This window comes from Taurulus bubalis (genome assembly GCF_910589615.1).
Source record: "Taurulus bubalis genome assembly, chromosome: 9".
In the NCBI taxonomy this organism is placed as follows: Eukaryota; Metazoa; Chordata; class Actinopteri; order Perciformes; family Cottidae; genus Taurulus; species Taurulus bubalis.
The window spans coordinates 9,456,349-9,479,748 of NC_136597.1; the positions used below are offsets into that span (position 1 = coordinate 9,456,349).

At 41.6% G+C, this 23,400-nt stretch overlaps 3 protein-coding genes across 3 annotated transcripts; all 3 read right to left on the reverse strand.

The window, feature by feature from the left end:
- Positions 1-462: 462 nt before the first annotated feature.
- On the reverse strand, positions 463-8,846 carry trabd (TraB domain containing; the record flags this gene model as incomplete). The annotated part of the gene is made up of 9 exons (XM_079224129.1): positions 463-2,721; positions 2,809-2,905; positions 3,544-3,716; positions 4,439-4,578; positions 4,890-5,000; positions 5,377-5,517; positions 5,889-6,055; positions 7,770-7,836; positions 8,754-8,846. The coding sequence occupies 9 exons, from the start codon at positions 8,844-8,846 to the stop codon at positions 2,538-2,540; spliced, it is 1,173 nt and encodes a 390-aa protein (XP_079080255.1). The 3' UTR covers positions 463-2,537.
- A 1,895-nt stretch (positions 8,847-10,741) lies between these two features.
- Positions 10,742-14,936, reverse strand: panx2 (pannexin 2; the record flags this gene model as incomplete). The annotated part of the gene is made up of 5 exons (XM_079223816.1): positions 10,742-11,085; positions 11,413-11,598; positions 11,863-12,001; positions 12,218-13,332; positions 14,708-14,936. The coding sequence occupies 5 exons, from the start codon at positions 14,934-14,936 to the stop codon at positions 10,742-10,744; spliced, it is 2,013 nt and encodes a 670-aa protein (XP_079079942.1).
- Positions 14,937-19,576: 4,640 nt separating this feature from the next.
- mlc1 (modulator of VRAC current 1) lies at positions 19,577-22,893 on the reverse strand (the record flags this gene model as incomplete). Its single annotated transcript, XM_079224262.1, has 11 exons — positions 19,577-19,663; positions 19,967-20,128; positions 20,369-20,491; positions 20,777-20,833; positions 20,948-21,064; positions 21,145-21,216; positions 21,429-21,530; positions 21,622-21,723; positions 21,862-21,915; positions 22,087-22,176; positions 22,636-22,893. The coding sequence occupies 11 exons, from the start codon at positions 22,891-22,893 to the stop codon at positions 19,586-19,588; spliced, it is 1,215 nt and encodes a 404-aa protein (XP_079080388.1). The 3' UTR covers positions 19,577-19,585.
- Positions 22,894-23,400: the final 507 nt, after the last annotated feature.

Consider the following 23,400-nt stretch of genomic DNA (forward strand, 5'->3'; position numbering starts at 1 on the left):
GTAATTAATTAATTACATTTGAATTATTTTACTGCATTAATTGTACTCACTTATTGGGCCTTTCTTTGTTGCTGCCCCTCCCTCTGCAACTCTCTCCCACGCACATTGTTCTCCGCCACTTAAAACTAATGTGTTTATTACTGTTATGTAATCTCTCGTGTCCATTGTTATTGCTTCTATTAGTTCTGTTACCATGTAAAGTGCCTTGAGTATCCTTTAAAGCACTAAACAAATAAAATGTATTATAATTACTACACCTAATTGTCAATATATTGTTTATATAAGATAATAAGTTCTATCTTATCTTAAATCAACCAAAACATACAGCAACATGCATCATAAATAACTGGACTCTAGTAATCTATGTAATCATCACTGAGTGCATTCAAATCTAACACAACAGGGCATTTAAAAAAACATTTGAGGTAAATAGAGTATATCTTAACTAAAGTTAGTTAAAATTGTTTAATAATTCATTACAGAAGTTAGGATTTAATGTTTGGTAACAATGACAATACCACACAAGGACACAGAGAAACAAATACTGAAACGGAATACAAGCATTCATACAGTTTTCTCTTGGCAATTCTCCAACATACAATAGAATAAACCTTTGGACACAACATGGGAGGGAGACAGACACATGATGTTCAAGTTAGAATGTGTGATACGGCTGAGGGACTGAGAGTCATGACTACAGCCTCATATCTGAAGCAAGATAACAGATTCATCAATTGGAAGATCTGAGTTAGTTTGGTGTGTGGGTGACTTATTATGTGTGGTAATGCTTCTTTTACTCAAGTCCCATATTAGTCCATTGGATCATTTCACAAACAAAAGACAGCACATGATCTACTGTCATAGCTCTTATAAATACATCTGAATAATTCCAGTACTGTACATAAAATCACTCAAAATTAAGAGAAGGAATACTTTGAAAATGATGTTGGTTTATGCCATTGCAGACTTGTTAATGACTTGTCCAGGCCGATTGATTTGTTAGGTTATCTTCCACAGAACAAATCTCCCAGGATGTCTTTCTGTTGTTGTTTTTTTTACACGTGCAATAAGAAGCTCTGTACTGTGGATACAGGTCAGTGTAGGTAATCTGAGGGTCAAAGGCAGCAGTGAAAGCAGTGTAAGGCTTTACCTCCAAACCAGACCAACCTAAACTGTCTATTTCTCTCACAGTAGTCGAAACAAGTTCATCAAAAAGTTGCGCTGAGAAATCATTACGGTCAAGTTCAATACTCAGAAGGAAACAAACCAATTTCTTTGCTATTATCTTCATTCCATTCAACAATCCAACTGGCAAGTGATAATGCATATATCATAAAAGTACAAACAGCTGGTGCGCTGAATTACAGATGTTCTCATGTGGAGGTTTTTCAGAGATGTCTTTCTGTACAAGATGCATATTTTTGGTTCAAGTATGAACAACTTACTCACAGATGGCGCCAGTTCAAGCCAATAGGTGAGAGTGCTTTATACTGGAGATACAATTAAATATACAAATTGCAAGACAAATGCATTGCTCATCCTGAAGCACACTTAAGCCTGTCTCTGTTAAACAAAAATGAAGGGGCTATGGTGTAATTTTAACGGAAGCCTACACAACACAGAGCAAATGGGCTATTTTAAGGGCATCAGTATTTATAATAAAAATCCATCATATAATTATATAAAGACAGAACATTAGAAAATTGCATTGACCATTTGGTTATAGTATGTGTAAGATGCATATATGTATGTTTGCCATTCCATTAAGTTCCCCATTAGCCCTTACTGCTGCAACATGAGGCACTTGTCTGTTGATGTGGACAGGACCATGCACATGGGAAAGACTTTTGTCTTACGTACATTTGGAAGAATGTGCATTTCAAATAGAAGCTTTTTCAAGAAGAAGACGATCAGCCTTCAAATTCAGACATTTATCTCACACCATGAGGGTCACTCCATGCACCAAGATTATTCCTAGATTGTATTTACGAGTATAGTGACTGACTTGATACTGTACTTTCTTTTCCCCGCATCCATAGGCTTCATGTACAGTACAAGACTTATATAAAGTGCTGGACTTGAAATGGGCCAATTACCGAAATTGCTGTCAGGCACCAGAAAGGAGGAAGGAATACGAGGACAGCGTTAGAAAAAGTGTGCCTCTTGGAAAATGGCTCACTCACATCAGGCCACGTGACTGAAGATGATTCTGATGATACTTGTCAAATAAAAATGTATTCATTTAAAAAGGTATGGTGGGGGAATTGGAAATGCATTCAAAATAAATTATTCTCATTTGTAAACCTTACAAAATGCATGATTTTCACAAAATCTGGAAGAAAATAAAGAGTACTGTTTATTTGGCAGTACGACCCTGCTGCGTCTACAGGGACATCGATGCGAGGTGGGAGGCTCTTACCCCCTGAAATCCTTGTTAGTTCATAGTGTGGACTGGTGAAACCCTTCCTCCAGCCTCACCTCCTGCTTTTAAGGCTACCTGTGAAAAATGCATTGTTTCAAATCGGCCAAAGCTTGTGTCACTGTTGGCTGAGAGCAGAGGGTGGCCGCAGAGTCTCCAGTAAAGATTGGACTGCAGGTAAAGACAGGAGGGCTTTACCTAAACTCCCTCCAGCACGGTAGCAGGCATATCCCAGCACTCCCACCATGACGCCCTTTACAGCCGCGCGCAACACCCAGCCAAAACGTGAGGGAGGTGCAACACTGAGGAAAAGACAAACAGACACACTGAGTAGCTGTGGGATCGTCAAGACACAGTTAAAGAATGTTTATATCACTTCCTGAACTCACCTCATGATTTCATGTATGTTGAGCTCCTTCTCCCAGTTTTGTTCTATGCCAGGGACGTGACCCATCCCAACCACTCCCACCACCACGGCAGGCACTTCTATAAAGAAAAGAGAATAGAAAACATCCTGTAACAGTCAAAACGTCTACAATCACATATTCTTTATATTTCTTATCAATGTTTAAACCCCAGGTCATATCTCGACTGACAAAATGAATTACCCAACGCTTTAGATATGTATTTCAGTACAAATGCCTTACGAACCGGCCCTGAATGTCTGGATTCTCCCCTTTTTGACAATGCATAAATCATCCTGACAAAATACACTGCTGAACATAAACAATACGATTCACAGAGCATGAATTCCTGTGGTCTTATCAGGAATGCATAATTAGTTTTTAAGCTCAGTAAAACAGAGGAAAAATAAAGTTAAAAATGTCACCCTTTTTTATACACAACATGACTCAGTTTATTCAGTCTCTGTAGCATTCAAACCACGCAGTCATTACCGGTTGGTTAATTCCGCAATAATTTCGTAACACATTTGATGACAGATATACACAGTAGGTTGAGCTATATCAAACAACTGTTAAGTATGTGAATAAGACTATATACATGTATCAACCAATACATATAATGCACATACATGCCAATGGGGAAAGAACAGGATTACAAAACTGAAAATCTACAAATATGAACAATGCGATTGCGAGCTTATTGACAAGTTGAATACCCACTCTGAGCATTACTGGGGGCCTCCACACAGCGCGTAGCCTGGCGGAGTGTGTGCGTGAGGTAGATGTCTCTTTCAGCCACGATGGTCTGGTGGAGAGCGGGAAACTCGCCGATCATCTCTGACATGGTCTGTTCCAGCAGGTCCTTCTGTTTGCACTTCTCCACATCTTCTTTACTAAAAAGATGACAAACAGACCACCAGAGTTGTTGGTAGTCACATAGGAAGGGGAAGACATTGTTTTCGGTTCACACAGTATTAAGTAAAGAATGAGGAACAAACAAACAGTAAAATGTGTCGGGTCGAATACAGTCTGTCATAGTTTGCATTTATGTTGTTGGAAGCATTTTTTAGCATCCACTATTAAAAAGTCTCCAGTATAAAAAGGTGTATACAACACTTATATATAATATTTATACATTTTTATAAATTTATACATTTTCTTTTTGCAAAACTAACTAATTTGGGTTTTCTAGAAAGGCAAAGCCCGGAGATGAATAGGGGCACAGCTTTAGTGAATGGTGATATATTGAAAGCATATATTTTGTCGCTTTATACATCAGAGGATGTAACAGACTCAATCTAATAGATATTAAAAAGGCGGACACATCATTACTTCATGCAAAAAGCTTCAAGTCAGATTTCAAAGACGCTGTCAGTTTACCAAATTGACAGAATGGCATGTACTCTGTAAAATCCCCATTTCCACACAGACAGCTATGAATGCAGCTACATGTACTGTAGCTGCATTTTCTTCCAGGCAACAATTGCTCAAAGCAAACATGTTTTCACAGCTACAACAATACCCCCACATTTTAATCTTTTCTTATGTGGTGTGTAGAAATTGAGAAAGATACAACACAGTGTGGTGTGACAAAAAGTGACTGGTGAACATATACCTGATTGGATCTGACAGAAAGCAAAGACCCCACGCCAGACGGGCCTTCTGCCACAAGCTGAGAGCTGCAATGGCCCGCTTGAACGTCACTGGGATCGGCCTGTCCCCAAGGTGAAATTTACAGAACGGCACTTGTCCAGCCTGTGTGGAAAGAAAGAAATGATACAAAAAATTAACAATCTGAAACCATCATCCACCTCTATCCACCAACCATGTATGGTTTGGGAATCCGATTGGCTGAGGGTGTCCATTAATTACTGATGATGGACTGCAACTAATTAGTTCCAGTTATAGTGTCTGTCTAGTGTTTCAACTCGCTACCGCAGGCTGTGGCCGACAGTACACAAGGCCTCATTTGTTTGTTATTTACCGACGCAGTGAAACACTTTTACATTGTCTAAGAATCTTACGGTATGGTAAGAATCGTTCCACGTGTTTTGTGTATGATTTACCTCTTTGAAGGCCTCCCTAAACTCTCCTCCAGGAGCCATGCCCAGTTGCTCTGTGATGTGAGCTGAAACTTTGAGCAGCAGAATCTGCATGAGGCCAGACATCAGCCCATTCTAACAAACACAGAGGACAGAAAGTAAATAAGCATTCACAGAAAGACAAGACATTCTTCGAATTTGAGTTTTTAAATAGATAGTAGCGCACATTCTGTGGTTTTATGCATGCTTACATAAACATAGTTTAAGAAAACCAAGAAGACAAAACAGGTGCACAGACTAAAAGCTCTGACACTTCATCCTGCTTGAGCATCAGAGATTTTAATTTAACAATGAGAAATCCCCTTTATCATTTGTTCCCCCATCATAGGTTAAAATATCAAAACACCATTACTGCCTTAATCAGAACATACAGTCCTTTCTTAGCTATATTTGCCCTCACTGTTTTTCACACTACCACCATTGGCAATTCCCATCATTCCATAAGCCTGACCTGTTTAATGGCCTGCTGAACCTTTTCCAGGTTGATGTCTTTGGCTTCCCTCAGCAGTGTATCCTCGTCCATCTTCAGCATAGACACCCTGTACTGGCACAGCTCCACCACCACAACGTCTGGCTGCACAGCGCGGATCATCTGTGAGAGGCACAGAAGAGCAGAAGAGTGGGTATGGGAGATAAGTGACAGACACAGAATAAGAAAGCATACAAGAGTAAGAAAGAGATACATGGCAAAGGAGCAGTGAGGAAGGATGGAAAGACAAACAAAATCAATATCATCAATGTGCAACAAAAGACAAGATTATGCTTGGCAAAAGAGGAACATCAATCTTGTACTTGCAGAACAGATGGGCCAACTAACTACAAAGTGCTACTCTACAGTACTTCTCCACATTCAGAGAGTTACTCCATTATTTCAATGACAATCCACAGCATATCACAATATAAAAAGGGTGTAAGTTGCATAGTCTACTGCACAAATCCTGTAGTAAACTCTCATTGGCTCACCATGGCCACATCCTTTTTGCTGCTATCACTGAAGTGGGCGGTGCCCACCAGGTATAGGATGCTGCCATCAGGGGCATTAAGACGGGTCACTGTCTCTGGGAGCTCAGGGCCCGACTGGCGGCGCTGGGATCGTAACTGCCAAAGCATCTCTATTGATTCACCGTCCGCTGCACAGGAACAACAAAGACAGTTATTAAAAAGGGACTAAATAATACAGAAAGACTGTAGTGTTTGATGTTTTACTATAGGAAATATTAATTAAACTATTAAAAATTTCAAGCAACTTTGAATAGTATTATATTTTACTTAGGCACTTATGGCGATAAGCCATATCTGCATATATCAACGATTGAAGAGATTATCAATGATGATAAAATAATCTCTAGAATCGGCGCCCCACTGTGCATTTAGAGATGCTTCTGGTGGAGCAGCATGTCCACCCGCTGAGCCCAGTTATCACAAGTGACAAGTGAACTCTAAATCCTTAATTATAAACCAGTTTGCTGCTTTTTTTCCCCATGATCTGACGCTGCGCAGCTCCGTTCTCTATATGCCTGCACATGAAAACATAGCTCTGCCGTTCATAAGAGTAGTTAAAGCAGGGTTGTATCGAATGTCTTCTGAAGATCTGAAGCTTCTGTCTTACATCATATTTACTGACGTTATTAACCCGATAAAAAAGGGGAAAATACGATTTTTATGTGGTTATATAAACGTAACTTATGTTGCTGTACGATCGGCGCTAGACTGCCCGATTAAAACAGGTGTGAGCCTCCCTGCGGCTAGCATAAAACATGTTGTGAATTCAAAAAAATTATTACATCTCTTTTTGAGAAAGTGACGAGGAAAGGAAAGAAAGTTTCTGTAAGTTATTGATAATAATTAAATTTTAATACTAACTTTATGAATGAAGCTTCAAACTATTATGTAGTTTGCCCTTGTTATTGTCAGACATGATTCGTATTGTGATATAAAGATAATGTTAAAACGGAACATGATTTTATATTGTTGCACCAAGCAATGAAGCACACTTTTAAAAAGGGAGGCGATGTTTGAACAGATACATTGACATTGCTGTTAAATAGATTGATTTTAATATTTAGTTATTTTAAATTAAATGTTCAGAGTCCTTTTTAAATGTTGAATCATTTAACTTTGACTATGTTACTTAACAGCATAAAAGGTTATATTTCAAAGCATAGATCACTTACTGGCGATCGCGAGAAACCACAATATGAAAATAGAAATAATCGGCCTCCCAATTTTGGTTTTCACTTTCACTTGTTTTTTAAGTTGAATATTCCGTAGTTGATGTAGGATCAATCACCATTGTGTAACCTGATCCAGCGATAGATAGTGATTTAACAAACATTTATCTAAATTAAAATCTTCCAGAAATAATTGCTTTCACACATTCGCTATAGTTGTTGCAATTCACGTCGCAGTCCTTTATATGCTTATTTTAAAACTGAATTGAATTGAATTTGTGAGGACAGTGACAAAGCCATAAGTGCATTCATTTGCATCTGGAAAAGCTGATAATGTGTGATTATGTTAGGTTCATCTACTATTGCGCCATGAGGTATCAAGTCCTCCTAAAGTACTACGGATGGGTTCAACGCAGAGGCCAAATTTCATGTATGTACTGTATGTATGTATATATGTAATACAGTTTAAGTTTCTTGTACAGAGCATAGGGTATATGCTCTTGTAATATTTCCATTAATGTAACATGCACTTACTGTTTAAATGACAATATAAAAAATACTGTTCATATTTTGCGTAATACCTTTTGTGTAACAGAGACATGACATGCCAAACAATAAAAGGGGTATTGCATCATCTTTCATCATACACACTGCATTTAAAAAAACAACGTACAGAGCCCTGGAGGTATACACGGCAGTTCATCTTCTGATGGGTCCGCCGATGGGCTGACTGACTCATCCTGTCAGACAAAAAAACATATCTTAGACAGAGGGCATATTTACATCAGTGGAAGATCAAGACAATATACCTGTTTATTATTATTATTTCATGTCTAGCCAGTTTGAGAAAAGTGGGCCGATTGCACATAGCTAATTGAGTAACTGCTCTGGGCTATTTGCAATGGTTTAAAAAAAACAACTAACTAACTGCAGAATAACGTATTTTTACACAGATTACGTCAGACTAACACACTTAAAATGAGCAATGTGTCCTCTTACCCAGTGCGAGCAGGACATCATATATCTATATATATCTCTCTCTCTCACTCACACACACAATAATTGTAAGTATTACAAACCTCTGAATTGCTGTCTTGATCCATGTTTGAAGCACTGATGCTGCGTGTGACAGAGGATGCAGTCATGTGTTACAATGAGACGTTCACGGACACAGCTGGCTGCGGTTACTAACTGATGACGTTGCTTTACGTATAAACGTAGCATAGCTAACAGTTGCAACACAACGTTCACGGGAAAAGTAGCGACTGTCACGGATTTATTAAGAGTAACTGTAAAATCAAAGAGTAATGATTTCTCCGACGAGGCCATTATTACGACTGAATGTTAGCCACACGAGAGGTTTCCACAACTGAATAAGAAGTAATTCCGGTTTACAAACTTAGCTAACGTTACTTTCAGGAGCAGCGCTGCTAAACATGTCTCATTTCCTGTGGACTCGTGAGTTTGCTTAGTTCGCTAACGGATGACGATAACAGCTAATTCAAGCTAACGTAAGCTAGCGAGTCTGGTAAGAATGTCGTCAAAGCATACACGATGAAACCGAACAGTTTCACAACAACACATGCCACCATTATCAAGCACAATATATTTGGTAACACACACAGTAGTTGTCTCAAAACAGATACCCACAACTTACTGAGCTAGCCAGCCCGTGTGTCGGTGTGCTCCTCGCCAGTATAGCAGCAGCCAGCGTTACAGTGCTCGGCTGAATCTGACAGCCGCAGTGCATTCTGGTACATGTAGTCCACAAGTGCATGGACGCACACACTTTCTTTTTAAAGTGAATGTTTTTTATTAACTTTCCAATATGACATTTCACACATTACAATCAAAGTCTGGACTCTCCTCCACGTTTCCGCGAGCATTACGACTGTCACAGATTTACGTCCTTGACTGTCTTAATGTTCAAATCTACACAGAAAATCGGTTATAAGCAGAGCTGTGTTTCAACATTTATACCATGCTCTCACACAAACTCGTGCTACAAGTCTTAAAGTGCTTTTGGATGCATTTAGTGTGCTTGAGCAGTCTAACAAGGGGAGTTTTCGCCAACCTGTGTCGTGACAATGAGTTGGACCATTTCCTATCTTCACCAATAGATAATTGGAAGCTGTCATTGGGGGATGTGTATGTTGTGTATGTTTACTGAATGCCCCAGAAAAAAAAGATGAACAGTATGCATAGGTCTACCGATCATGTCGGCAAGTCCCTGCCCACAGTACTAATGTCTTCTACAGTATATGTCATATTGGTTCATGTCAGTGCACGTAGTTTCTTTATTGAAATGTCTGTAATCATGTAGCTGCAAAAAATGTGTATGTAGAGGTTGTGGTAGGCACCCATCCCCTTGTCCACTCTTTCCCTGTGAAAAGTGATAACATACCTTATAATGCTTGGTTTCTACTACCAATAACAGACCAACTATTCTAACTATTAATTCCTTCTTATAGCAGATGTTGGCACATCGTGAGACAGGACAGAACTACCAAAAGAAGTTGAGATTGTGTCGGAGATGGCAATCAAAAGCGTATTCATCACGTAATAAACCTTCCAGTGAGGCATGATTTAACATCTACTCATCACTTCATTCACTTCACATCACAGCACTCCCACAAGAAGCCAGCGGAACACAAGAGTCACATACTTTGAGTCTAACTCCGTTAATCATATTGAGAGCTTTGCTATTAGTCTTCAAGAAGAAAACTTCCACATCACTACATTTCTCTCATAGATATCTGGTACCTGTTAGATAAATCTGTCAGTTTCTCTAAAGCAATATTGTAGTCACGTCACAACCCCGCCCTTTCTGTTCTTCTGCTGTTCCTTTTAATAATGTGCCAATTTATCTATTATTAGTGACGTGCAAATAGTCGATTCAAGATCTGATACACGTTCCTAATCAATAGTGAAATGGAAATCACAAAGCCATGAAACGTGTTTTATATTTGTTTGTAACACCCCACAAACACACCATATTCAGTGTCTATACACGTATAGCGTTCTGTGAAATATGATGCTGCAAGCGCATACATTATTGCCACAAATATATTGTGATCTTTTGCATATTAATTGTGCAGATCTCAACTGTATTGCGTGAGCTACCTTTCTACTTGGCTATTGGGATAAAGGGACTAAGCGTTATCATACAGTATGTGTTTAAAATACATTTTGATTGAAGCTATAATGCAGTCTTCTTTGCAGATATGTAAAGTATGTATCTTTTATTCTTTTTAGAACGCTCATTCATCTCTTATCCTTTCATTAAGCCTTTTTAATTAATATAGCTGTTTGACCCTGCACTGCAGCACCCTGTTGAATCACTGCTGGTTTCATTGGAGGCTGTTTAGCTGTACACAGTCATCCTGAGACATGAATGTGACATCGTTACCTACAGCAATACTCTGGTCAACATTATCAAACACACAAACGTTTGTCTTATCCTCAGAGTAATTTTCCTATCTAAAAGTTGAGCTGGCTTGCTTTTACGACAAGGGTTTTCACTGTCCAATCCACCCATCACAGAAGTGTGTGAGTTAAAGAGTAGAGGTGGCTGTTGATAGCTGTGATTGACATGGTGGTCATGTGCGCAGAGTGTAGTGTAAGTGTCCTTCTTCTTCTCCTCCTTCAACATTCCCCAGCAGCGATGAGCTCCCCGGGTCTCTCTGCCAGTCTGTCCCTACGGTGCTCTTCATCCTCTTCTTCCTCAAAGAGAGTATGGTGTAGACTCAGCAGCTGGTGTGTAGATGCTCTCGGAAGGGGTGGTGGGTCGCACTCAGGTTTTTCCATTTGGGTGAGAGGCTCCCTTGGAGGAGGTGGATGAGGAAGAGAAGGAGGAGGAGAGGATTTGGGACTGAGGGGGTCCTCACTGGAGGGTGGGTTCGGGCTCACGCCATTTACGTAAGTTGTGGTGGGTAGTGTCATCATAGAAAAGGCAGTGTTGGTAGATTCTGGAGAGCAAAGCTTTGTTTCTGAAGCGACAAGAAGGAAAGTAGAGGAGATCATCGAATTGTCAAGTGAAAACAGGCTGTGTGTGTCCCCTTCTAAAAAAAACAATATCTTTACTCTGTCTAAGGTCAGCACATTTTGCATGCTAAGACTGATTGGCCATCATGTAAGGCAGCATTAGCAATATTCATTGAGCAAGTCGACCAGATATAACAACATGTCATCAATATCATGCCTATTGTCTGGACCAGGCGGTGGCTGCAGACATATGCAAAGTGAAACTAGATGAGATGGGGAGCTGCATACTAATTATTTTAAGTGTGAGGGAGAGACAACCCAGACAGACGTACCTGTAGTTGCACCAGACACATGAACAATAGTGTGTGTGCCTTCAAGGTATATTGTGTCCATGTTGTGCTCTGAGGGAAGGGACTCCGTGGTTGTGGTCTCCACCTTGGGCTTACGAATGGTCAGCATGTACGGGTGGACGTCCAGAGAGAAGTTGCGTGTGTGCTTTTTCTCCATCCCACTCAAATCTACGATTCAAAATGAACAGTCTGACTTAAAAGGAGAACAAAACAGAAAAAAACAGGTCATCCAAATAGGTGAGCTTTGGAAACAACACTGATGAAAGCTGTGTTGTCTGCCGTAAAACCACAACAATTAGCTGAAAGATGGAACTGCAAAGTTTGCTGATAACTATCTATTTGTTCATTTGATCCATTTTTAATATACAAATATTGATGAGCAGAGCTTTAAATAAAACATTTCACAGACTTACTATTCATAGCACTGCATACCTTTTATTGCAGGATATTGTGTGCTTTTGGTATCCAGAAGTGGTGCAATGAAGCTGTTGTCTGCTACTGTCTTTCTTCTGAACGGTTTGGCTTTTTCAGGCTTGGTGTGGCTTTCCAGACGTGTCAGGGTAAGAGGTTCCTTTACAAACGACAGAAAATGCAAACACAGGTCGTTATTTTACAGCTTAAACTTGAGGGCACTTCCTGTGCCTCTTTAAAGAAAGAGGCCCTTATGAAAGTCCATGTGCTTATGAACTGCTGTGCTGCAGTTAACAAGTTATTCTTTCAAGAGTACAGTAGAATTTTCTAGCATTGATGCTGAATTAATTTTTCTGAATCGCAACTCAGGCCTTACCTTGAACGGCTGAGGAAGAGGATTTGAGCTGGGGATCCATTTCATCTTTTTGCGGGGCCGTTTGATGACCAGCGGCTCCCCAGCCATCTCTCCCACTCCAAGATCAGAGGGGTCCATGTTTGGATCGAGCGTTTGTATCCCCGAGTCCCTCACAGTGGGTGTAGCATCATGATTGGACTGTGCCAGCGCAGCCAACAGCTGCCTGACCACATTGTCGTACATGAGGTCACTCTCATTGGTGATGAAGTCCAGCCGGTTGAGCGACTTGATGTGGTCCCTGTTCTCGTTGCAGAACATGGCCAGGATGTTGATGTCACAGAACTGAGACTTCTGCCAGCGGCGCCGCTTTTTAATACCGACTTTATGCAGTTTGTCAAATACAAAGTTGGACTTGCGCACCACAAACAGGTGCAGCAAATTTACCAGGATGATGAGGTTCATGGTGCAGAGCAGAGACAGATCTACTACAGCCATGATGCGCTGCAGCTGCACAGCAGGCAGCTTACAGTTGACCCTGAGCTTCAGCTCGTAGTAGCTGCTAACGTCTGGGGGCTCACCCAGCGCACAGGTAAACTCATTCTGCCTTTGGCGGGCATAGTAGGCGCTCAGGTAGGAAATGGGGATGGAACTGAGGCAGATAATAGCCAGGTGACGTCCCAAGTATAACTTAGCCAGAAAGTTACTTTCGCCCCGTCTCTCCAAATATTTCTCAAACAAGTTCTGCTCAGGGCTTTTCTCCTTCTCTGCGTTCTCTATGATCTCCCTCCTCTCTCGCTCAGTTATGCCAGGTCCTTTGGACTGGATCTGCTTCTCGATCTTTGGGGCTCGGCCCTCAGCGGCTCGATGATAGCAGTTATCAATCTCTTGAAGCAGAAAGTTGAGCTCTGAAGTGAGCCGCGTAGAGCCAAGGAACTCCCAGCCCAAAGCAGGGATGTACATGATTCCAGCGAAGGCCAGCAGGGCATAGGGCAGGAACTTGTGTTCAAACAGTGAAGGCCAAAGGTGAGACTCCACACCAGGTACAGCATCCCGCAGCTCTGTCCAGCAGTAGCCTCTTGCATATAATGCCTGGTCTCTGGTGAAGTTGTGTGGTGTGTAACAGTATATGGACTCCTCTGAGGAAAGTACGGATAGAAAGAATCAGCCCAAAAATGACTTTAACATTTGGATGATTATAGCTCATGATATAAATTGAGTATATTATTTGACAGAAGAATGCTACAATGCTACATCCTGGGTCCTATTTTTAGAATTCCCCTCATCACTCCTATCAACTATGACGTTGTTTTCTTGAATTTTATTGGCAAGATCTGGCAATATGAAAACATACCTGACATATCTGTTCATCCATCATCCATTGTACTGTAAAACCGTACTACACTGAATACTGTGGGTTAAAATGTAACCGTTCAGTAGTTCTGCATTGTGCAACAGATTTTCATTTTGAATGGTTTATATCTTTGCATGTACTTGTAGTACATGTAAGTATTATTGAAACAGAGTTAACGTTAGTGCTCACCTTCATTTCACAGTGCTTAAGACAATAGTTTAAATGGGAATTTTGTGTTAAATGCAACATATTTGCATTTCTGAGCTAATATTTCTCTTCTTTTTATATTCTTCTCTTTTTTTTGCATCCCTGTTGCATCTCAGAGAATCTTCTAGAATCATTCTTCTGTTCCGCTCAAAGCGCCGTGTGTCTCTGATAACACATTTTGAAATGATGATCTGCATAAGCTCAGATCGAGGAAGTGAGAGCACCTCTTCCTGTCAAAGTTGTCCTCTATCAGTTCTCTCTGGGTCAGGGCGGCAGCAGGTCTACTTTAAACTTTTGAATTTACAAAGGATTCACTCGCTGTCTAAATAAACTCCTCATTTGTACCTAGTGTGTATTATTTGATATTCCTGGTTATCAGGATAATACGTGCAATGACATTAGTTTGTCTAATGTTATGCACCACCATGAAAAATTCCTTGTGTGTAAAACATACTTGGCAATAAACGGTTCAGATTCTGGTTTGTTCCAGTCACAGAGGGCAGAATGCTGAGTCATTCAAAATGTGTTTGGCAAAGCCCTAAATATCATGATGAAACACACTAGTGAGGAAATACAGAAGAACTTGTCTAAACACCAACGTTTTTCTGCTGCTGGACTTAAACGCTCAGTCCCAGATGGTTAATGCTGCTATGCAGAAAGCCTGACTCAGCAGTGAACTAACATCTCTCCCGTCACAGTCGGCCCCTTCCTCCTCCCCATCTTATCTCCAGACGGCCTTTTGAGCCTTTTTCAAGCTTTCTCTGTCTGTTTCTGCGATGCATATGTAAACACTCCTTTTCCTCCCATGCCTAATCTGCTACTTACATCTCTTCTTATCACTGTTTGTCCCAGAAGACACAAAACACTGCATGGCTTACTCTAAATATACAGTTGCTGCTGCCGCGCTGACAGTTTACTGTGGCATTGACCCCCTCTAGTGGCAGAAATCTCACCTGCAAAGTTCCTTGTGAAGACAAGGGTGACCAGCAGGATGGGGATGATGACCGTCCCTATAGTGACAACACGGTCAAAGGGTAGCTCCAGTTTGAGCTGCACCATGAGGCCGGCCAGCAACCCGCCCCTCTCATCCTGAGAGGAACCCGGCAGGATCAGCTCCTTCAGCTTCTCACCGGCGAGTAGAGCCGTGGCCATGTCTAAGTTTTGATCGAGGATGTTCTGCATCCGGAAACACGAAGGGAGCGCACTACAACCTCCCTCTGGACTGCAGTAGAGGCCAGACACTCCCTGCTGAAGTTAAATACTCCTCAACACAGTGTGATACACTTGCACACAGGCACACACACACACAGAAATGTGTGGCCAGCTTCAGCTGCTGTCACCATGTGTGGAAAAGCAGCAGGTCATATTGTGTAATTCTGTGTTCAGAGCTTTGGGTTTTTACAGCTACAGTTTGCCACGGCTCCTCTCTTTTAGAAGAACACACATGGCGTTCAGAAGCGCTCCTCTCGCTCGGCTTCTTTAATGTACATCCTTTTGTTTTGCCCCATTTCTACAGCGCCTGGCCTCAGTCCATGCTTTCTGTGTGGCAGGTTGAGGAATGGGCTGAGTTTAGGAGGCGTCCTTGTGATCCCCAGGGAGAGTGATTGCTGCCTGAAGAGTTGTTACACAGGCTTCGAACAGGGGAAACTCTGACCAAGCCTCTCCTGAAAGAAAAGATAACCAGTTAGGATGGGACAGTATGTTACTTTAAAAAAAAATGTTTTTAATAAAAGTTGAAAATGGCATTTGTGGCAACATACACAATATGTTAATTAGTACAACCATCTTCAAATAAACTCTATCGTGAATTTGAATGGTCTCTCAGCTTCCTCAGGAAAGCCCTGGTTTCCATCCATCGTCATGTGGCCGAGGACGACTAATCCTCACTCGGTGACCACTGAAGCGTGTGAATGTGGTCACATCTTAAGGGGTATTTGCCTTTGATCGAGCAAGGACACTAAAGGGCAAATATATTTTCTGGGGGAAGGGGTTTGCTAACTTGGAATTCACCAAAAAAAAATGTTGACAAATGTTCTGTTTTGTCTTGAGAAATGAACAACCTTAATTATTTTTGGACACTGCTATTCCACAATTCATCCCCAGTCCCTCTCTGCACTCCTAGTGGTCATTGTCTCTGTGGAACAGCGTGTTCACACTGGGATGTCAGGTGAACCCACACTCTTGTCAGTGTCTTGTGTAAGTGCATACATAAGCATGCATATGCTGCATGCTCATTTGGCTTGAAGGTTACGTGAATGTCCTCCGTGAGGAGTACATCAGCTCTAACAACCCTCACCCTCTCTGCTTCTTCCCCTTTTACTTCCTCTCCCCGGTGCTCCCTCTGCCCTCCTCTAACTTTCCTCTTATGATGCAAAAGCACACATCTATGAAATCCTTTAAAGGCCAAGCCCTCTGATCGAGGGCTGGAAAGTTTAATATCTCTGGGAGTAAAACTTGCTGTTTCATGAGTACAGGGGACTCTCACCCGCATGGCGAGGAAGATCATAAGGAGAGGTTTTTTTTTAAGTATGATCACAGAAGAATTATTCAAGGATGTTAATGCTGAAAACCTGCAATAATTTGTGTTATAAGATGAAATACCATAGATACATACTTTGTCTGATGACATTCAAGATAACTATCCACATCCTCAAACACTGTCTCAAGAAAGAGGAAACAAACTTTGCATAATTTAAATTTAAAAGGGCAGCATCACATTCTTGCTGCCCGTTTAGAGGCTGCCCTGCTGCCTGTCTGTAAGCCAGATAATGCCCTTCAGTTCAGGCGATGCTACCAGTGTTTAGAGAGGGAATCCCACATTTTGTTGGCTAAATACAGCATCCCACTTGGCTAAGAACGGCACAGCCGGCTACAAAACAGATAGAGCTGGGCTCCAGAACAACAGCTTAAGGAGACCCCATTCATTCCTTATTAATTAGATGATGGCCGAAGATGGAAGAACTTTGTCTGCGCTCCTGGATCTGACACTTGTTCTCAGACATTTGAGAAAGATGCAAATACAGATACAAGACCACCATAGAGTATCTTCACTGTTTCTTTCTCACTTTCGACTCATCAGTGAGGTCCTATAGAAACACTGCAGGGACATTTCATCACAGGATCATTATGTTCTAGTTTGCTCGTGTTGAACCCTAACAGGTAACCAGAGACATTGATTTGCAGTGAGCCGCATGCTGCCTGCAGACGACGAGCCGTTTCAGCACCAGAGCGGCGGATAGCTCCCGAATAGCCGGAGACGAGCTGCTAAACACCAGCGTCTCTGCGTGTGTTCGTGTGTGTGTGTGTGTGTGTGTGTGTGTGCGTGTGTGAGAGAGAAGAGGAGATCCTGCTGTTGGCGGCTCTAAGATGCTCAATACCAGCATCATCTATCAGCACTGGACGAGCACCAGAACAGCCCCACTGACTCTGCGGAGCTAACAACCGAGCCATGTGCACGCAGTAGGTGGGAAATAACAAAACAATCCACTCACCATGTCTCGCTGCATCTCCCGGGACGGTAAGAGTTAATCTGCAGTGCGGGCGAGCAGCTACAGCATGTATGCGAGCACTCCGGTTTGTTCCGCCTTTTCTTCCTCCCCAGATCCCTCCCTCCTGCAACCCGCTCCTCTCTCCCCTCCCTGCCCTGCCTCTTCCTCAGGAACAAGGGATGATACAACACATTAATATTCTCCGCTTCAGAGCACCATCAGAAATGCGATCGAGATTCACATCACAAGGACAAATGGTGTGTAAACGATCAATTATAGGTGAATTCATTTTTAGAGGTTTATCATTCAAATATTACAGACCTAAATTCCTCTATGAACAAATTGGTGAGGTGTTACGGGGACATAATCGGTGATAAAGTACAATAGAAGGTCTCAGATATTTAACTCTCGTTTTATATTACATAGGAATTGTCGATAGGAACTAAGATTTGGTTGTAACTACCGTCTACCATTCAAATCCCGTTTGTTCAGACTACAACCTATAAGGCACTGGCTTTTCTGTATAGGTTTATTCAGCATGCCCATCATTTATGTGGGACTGACGAACCAGGAAGATGTTTGTCATTTAAACTCAATGGGTGTGGCGAACATCTGGGTAACCTGAAGTTTGAAATAAAGTAGAGCCTTCTACAACTGATAGTGGAGGAGCCCTGATATGCCTGGAGATATTTACAATATAGTATTTTAGGGAAGCACAATAATAATGCCTTTAATATATTATATTTATTAATAATGTTGTTGAATGACTTTAGCACTACATCACTGCTGAACAGCAGAGCTCTGGGTAAGTTTGCTTGGCGTCTCCAGCAGCCTCGCGCTCTCCATTAGGATTCTTGTGGCAATAAGGCGATGTGCGCCACCAGCCCGACAGAGCCGCAAGTCAGTTCTCTTCAAGCCGGTTTCTGCCGGTTGGGGAAGCCGCACCTCACTACGTCTGCTTCCAAATATAGTATATCGCTCTCTTTTTATGCTCTCTCTCTCTCTCTCTCTCTCTCTCTCTCTCTCTCTCTCTCTCTCTCTCTCTCTCTCTCTCTCTCTCTCCCCTCTCCCCTCTCCTCCCTCCCCCCCCAACTGAACATCTTCATTTCGGAGAACAAAAACCCAGTCCTTTCATTGTGCCTCATGATCAGAAATATACCTTTACACAGTTTATAATGTTCCTAAATGTGTCAATTCCGTTAGTCATTGAGGTCAAAAGATGCGTTGTGATACAATATTTTGGAAATTACTTCTTTTTTAATGAGAATATAACAGATGGAATGTCACACTGAGAGGACTTGAGGGATGGGAGTAAACTAACAAAGAAAAGAAGTAAATGAGTAGCAAACAAGACTACAGCAATACTTATAACACAATGCTGATTTCCAAACAATGCAAGGGGTGAAACGTTTTTTCAGTGAACATGAATGTGAATATAAAATACCTGTAGTGAAAACATCCCAGTGTGGCATCTAAAAATTGGATAATAACTCAACAATATGTTCTGGAATGTTATTGATCAAGGGAATTAGTGTCATACAAAATGTATTTTTACTTCTTGCATTCATACTTCATCTGCAGATCGATCAATGGAGCAACAGTAAACAACCACAGACCATCATACACATGTTTGCTGACAAACATATTATTTCCCTTAATAAAACAGAATTTCAGTTCAAATGTTATAATCAGTAAATCTGCAACATCCAGGTGGACAATTGATCTTGTAATACACTGTTGCAACCACTAGCACACTACAAGAAGACACAAAAAGGAAAACTTCACAAAGTACAACTTACAGTCAAGAGAGTGCTACGATAAGTCAGTCTTCACTCTTTAGAAAGGAAATCAGCAAAAAAAAGTATTGTCTGTCATACTGCCTACGAAAATATTGTCCATAAATCCAGAATAAATGCTGTTGAATGCATTTACTATATAGAATAAAGTATACATATTTTTGAGACATTGCAAAACTATGTATTAAGTGTCAATGTAAAACATAATGATTAAACTACAGAGAACGTTTTAATGCTCAGGTCAAATACTGCTCACTACAGCAGGCAACAATTATATAAAAAACAAACAGAAAACGGATCTCAAATAAAAAAAAAATGCTCAACGCATTATGATCTTTATCACATACAAGTACATTCTTTCAAACTTCTCTCTTTCAATCTTTCGTTCCTTATTTCCTGCTCTCTTTTCTGCCATGTCTCTCTGTCTCTCCATCTCTGAACACATCATTATTGCTTTTTCTTTCTTCCAGTGTGTTCTGTCTCAGGATTGTACTCTTACAGCGTTTCCACAGCTCACAAAACTTCTCTGTGTACCGCCGTATACTGTTCACTGGGCCATTTGGACCACAACTGCCTTCCAGGCTCTGTCTTTGTCAAAATCCTGCAGCGTTCCATTGGCTGCTTGCTGCTGAGAGAGCAGAACAGGAAGAGAGAGAAAAAACGTAGAAGGGGAAAGATGACCAAACATTCAGATAAATTGTGTGTGAAGGATGAGCAGCACAATGTGCTTTCTATATGTTTCCAGCTCATATATTTTTATGCCATCATCATTTAAATGTCCTTTACATGAGCTATAGCTGGCGACAACGCCTGGAAGATAATCAAATAAATATTGTTTTTCATATTCACAAATGTCTCCTGTTGGAGGAGGAGAGACAGTCTGGGAGGGAAAAAGACAGAATCAACCACTTGCGTTTAAGTGCCTTACCTCACAGTAATGGGTCGGGGTTTGCATTCGGTCATCGTATTCTGGAGCCCCCATGCGGAGCTGACTCTTGTAGGAGGCACAGTGCACCACAGTGGCTGAAGTGAGAATTGCCTGCACCAGCAGCAGCACCATCAGAATCAGCAGCAAGATGTCGTAGGATTTCTGGAACACACACACACACACACACACACACACACACACACACACACACACACACACACACACACACACACACACACAAATTCAATTAAATGATCTTCTCAATGACTCAATCTTGAGTTTTCTCTTAAAATCTGATCCTGTATTTCTCATGCAAAAAGAGCTCAAGGCTGGATAGCTAGTGCCTCATAGAAAGCCTGCACACTGCAAACCCCTGGTGAATTTTTACTTCATTAAAGTCACCTTGGCTGTAGGCACATCATGCAGAAAATTTTCAATAAAGCTGATCACACTGCAAGAGAGGAAGCCGGAGGCTGAAAAGAGCAGGGGAGACGTCACACTGCTAATGGCAATTAACACCTCCACCTGAGAGATACCAGGAAGAGAGAAAAGCGTTAGTCGACGTAGACTATGAAGAAAAAATATAATAGACTAGACCTTTTGTTATTCATGATAAAGATAAACCTTCCTCCGCAGGCATCTATCCGTATTAACTTCCACTACATAGAAAGTAACATTCCTTATTTCACATCTTTGCACCAGAATGTCACTCACAGCTCACACTCACAAACACTCACAGCTTTGAATAGATTATTTGAACTGATCACATCCATCCTTTTAAAATAATTAAGTGTGTTGTCTTGTACTCACCAGACATCTGTTGGGGTATTCTGACACAACATGACTCGCAATAGCACTCGGAAAACACTGCATAGGATTTAAGATGAGGTACAAAGTTATGTGATAAGGCCAGTTTGGCCTCTTGGTAATCACTCTGAGCTGCAATCTAATGAAAAGTATATTTTAGTAAGAAAAACTCACAGCAACAAGGATCCAGAAGAATGTGACAGACAAGTAGGGTCCAGGTTGCAAAGCGTCCATGTTGAGTGCAATAATTCCTCCGAATACAGCAGAAATTCCAACAATTACTTCAATTACCTAAAAGAGAAATTCTTCAGTGACCGATAAGCATTGTCCCGACAGAATTATCATATGCAGCAAAACTGAAAACTACTCACAGAATAGGCTTTAAGGAGTCGAGTGGGGAACACTGCCGGCGTTAGAACCATAGATCTGTCATACATCACCGGCTAAAAGTTGGATGAAGGTTGAGAGGAGTTAGGATGGAAGAGTGAGTGCTATACGGAGAGTAAAAGAGGAGACACATCAGATGGCGGCTTAAAAACCATCACTCACTCACACACACACACACACACGCACACACACACACACACACACACACACACACACACACACACACACACACACACACACACACACACACACACACACACACACACACCTTCCTGTGGCAGCAGCAGTCCTCTGCAGAGCGGGCTGACAGGATGACAGTACTGGCCATCAACACCTCCAGCAGAATCATCAGGATGAGGTTGAAGTTGATCTGAGAACAGACATAATTGAAAAATTACTTGATTTCCTTATGTGCAACTGAAGGATTGGTAGTTTCCATTGTATTGCTATGATGGATTTACATTGATGGCAGAAGGGTTCAGGACTAGTTTACATCCAAACCAGACCAGGCATGTGGTCGTCACCGCAAATGTTGACACGTAGACCACCTGGAAATCTGATACCTCGAAGATAAAAACAAGAAGACACATGACCTTCATTAGTATCAAGCCTTAACACTTAATTGCCTTGAGGAAATTCAATTTGAAATCCATTAGAGCAGAATGATGTTGTTGCCTTTGGTGCGTTCATTGTTTACTCACTGCAACATGTCTGTTCTTGGCGATGGCAAAACTGACGATGGCAGCAGGGAAGCCCTGTGAAGAACAGCAACAAATTCATCTTTCTATTTTAGCAGACGCCGTCTTAAAAAGTTTTATGATTGTCATTTTGACAAGAAAGACTAATCTAAACAACATGTACAAATGTATCAAGGTACATCTGTATATTTATGTGACTGTGTTTGCACCTGCATGGCGGTCACTTACAGAGCCTGCAGCACAGCGCAGGTAGTCCATGGCAACAGGAAACACATTTCCCAGGTACAGAGAGAACCCAGATGTGATGAGCAGACTGCCCTGAGGACACACACACAGGCATGCATGCATATACAAATACAGAAACTCATCAATGTGTTTAACAGGTAAGACTGCACAAGAATACTGACATTGTCTCTCACACACAAACACACATATTTAGCAATATAACTCTGAAGTGCAGTTAAGCAGATATAACACAATACACATAAACTCACCACACGCATCCATATCCACTTTAATCACGTTTGAAATGTATTTATTTGTTTCCTCTGAGTAACTAAGTTTAGGAATTAGAGTTTGCACATTCTGGAGACAAATTGTTGTCTCTCCTCATCTAAATGTGGAAGCACAAAACAAGACTTTGTGTCGCCATGCCACTCAAAATGTATAGATTGGGATGCTGTGTCGCCAGACAAAAAAATGACCCCAACCTTTAAAGTTTGTGTGTTATGGACTAAATCGATACACCCTGTGATGTGCCTCCTCTGCTCCTCTCACCCCTATGAGGACGCTGTAGAGCCAGGCCCTGTAGCTGAAGCAGGGGTGCTTTAGAGGCTCCGGCTGGGCCAGCTGCAGGTCACTGGCCCTCACGTCCACCGTGAAGCTGTCCCGCTCCGGCCTATACCGCTCCCCCCTGTCTGGTCTTCTGTCCACTGATCTGTCTCCCCGTCTCCCCAGCGACCCGCCGCCCCTCTCCAGAGTGGGCACGTGGCTGTAGGTGAACTCCTCTCGGCCTGAGAGCTCGTCGCACTGCATCATTAATTAAAACAGCTGGTGTCTATAACTTCAATGATGGGATGGGGAAGGTCGAGTGAGGATTACAGCCTCTGGGAAAGGGGGAAAAATTGTAAAAGCTGCATAAGTTCAGGACCTATGCCATTTGATCTGTTTTCAACATGCTTCTTCGACATGCTTGTTCACTGGTGCAACGAGTTCATTTTCAAAATGACAAACAGAGTACTTCAACATAGGAAATCAGGGGAAAAAAATCTATGAAAAGTGCATTAAACTAAAAGAACATGAGCCACTAGGCTATTAATCACGCAGTATCTAAAAAGCAACCCCCTCCTTTAGTCTGCCTCAGCGAAGAGGACACAATGTTTCCCATCCTCCTCCTTTTCACATGGCTCCCTCCATACTCACCTGTTGTTGAATCTCTTGCAAAAGTATTGTCTAGCATAAAGTACAAAGTATCCGTCATCAACTGAGATTAGATCACACATGGAGGACAGCTTGTTTTTGTCTGCAGCTCCTTCTGTTCCC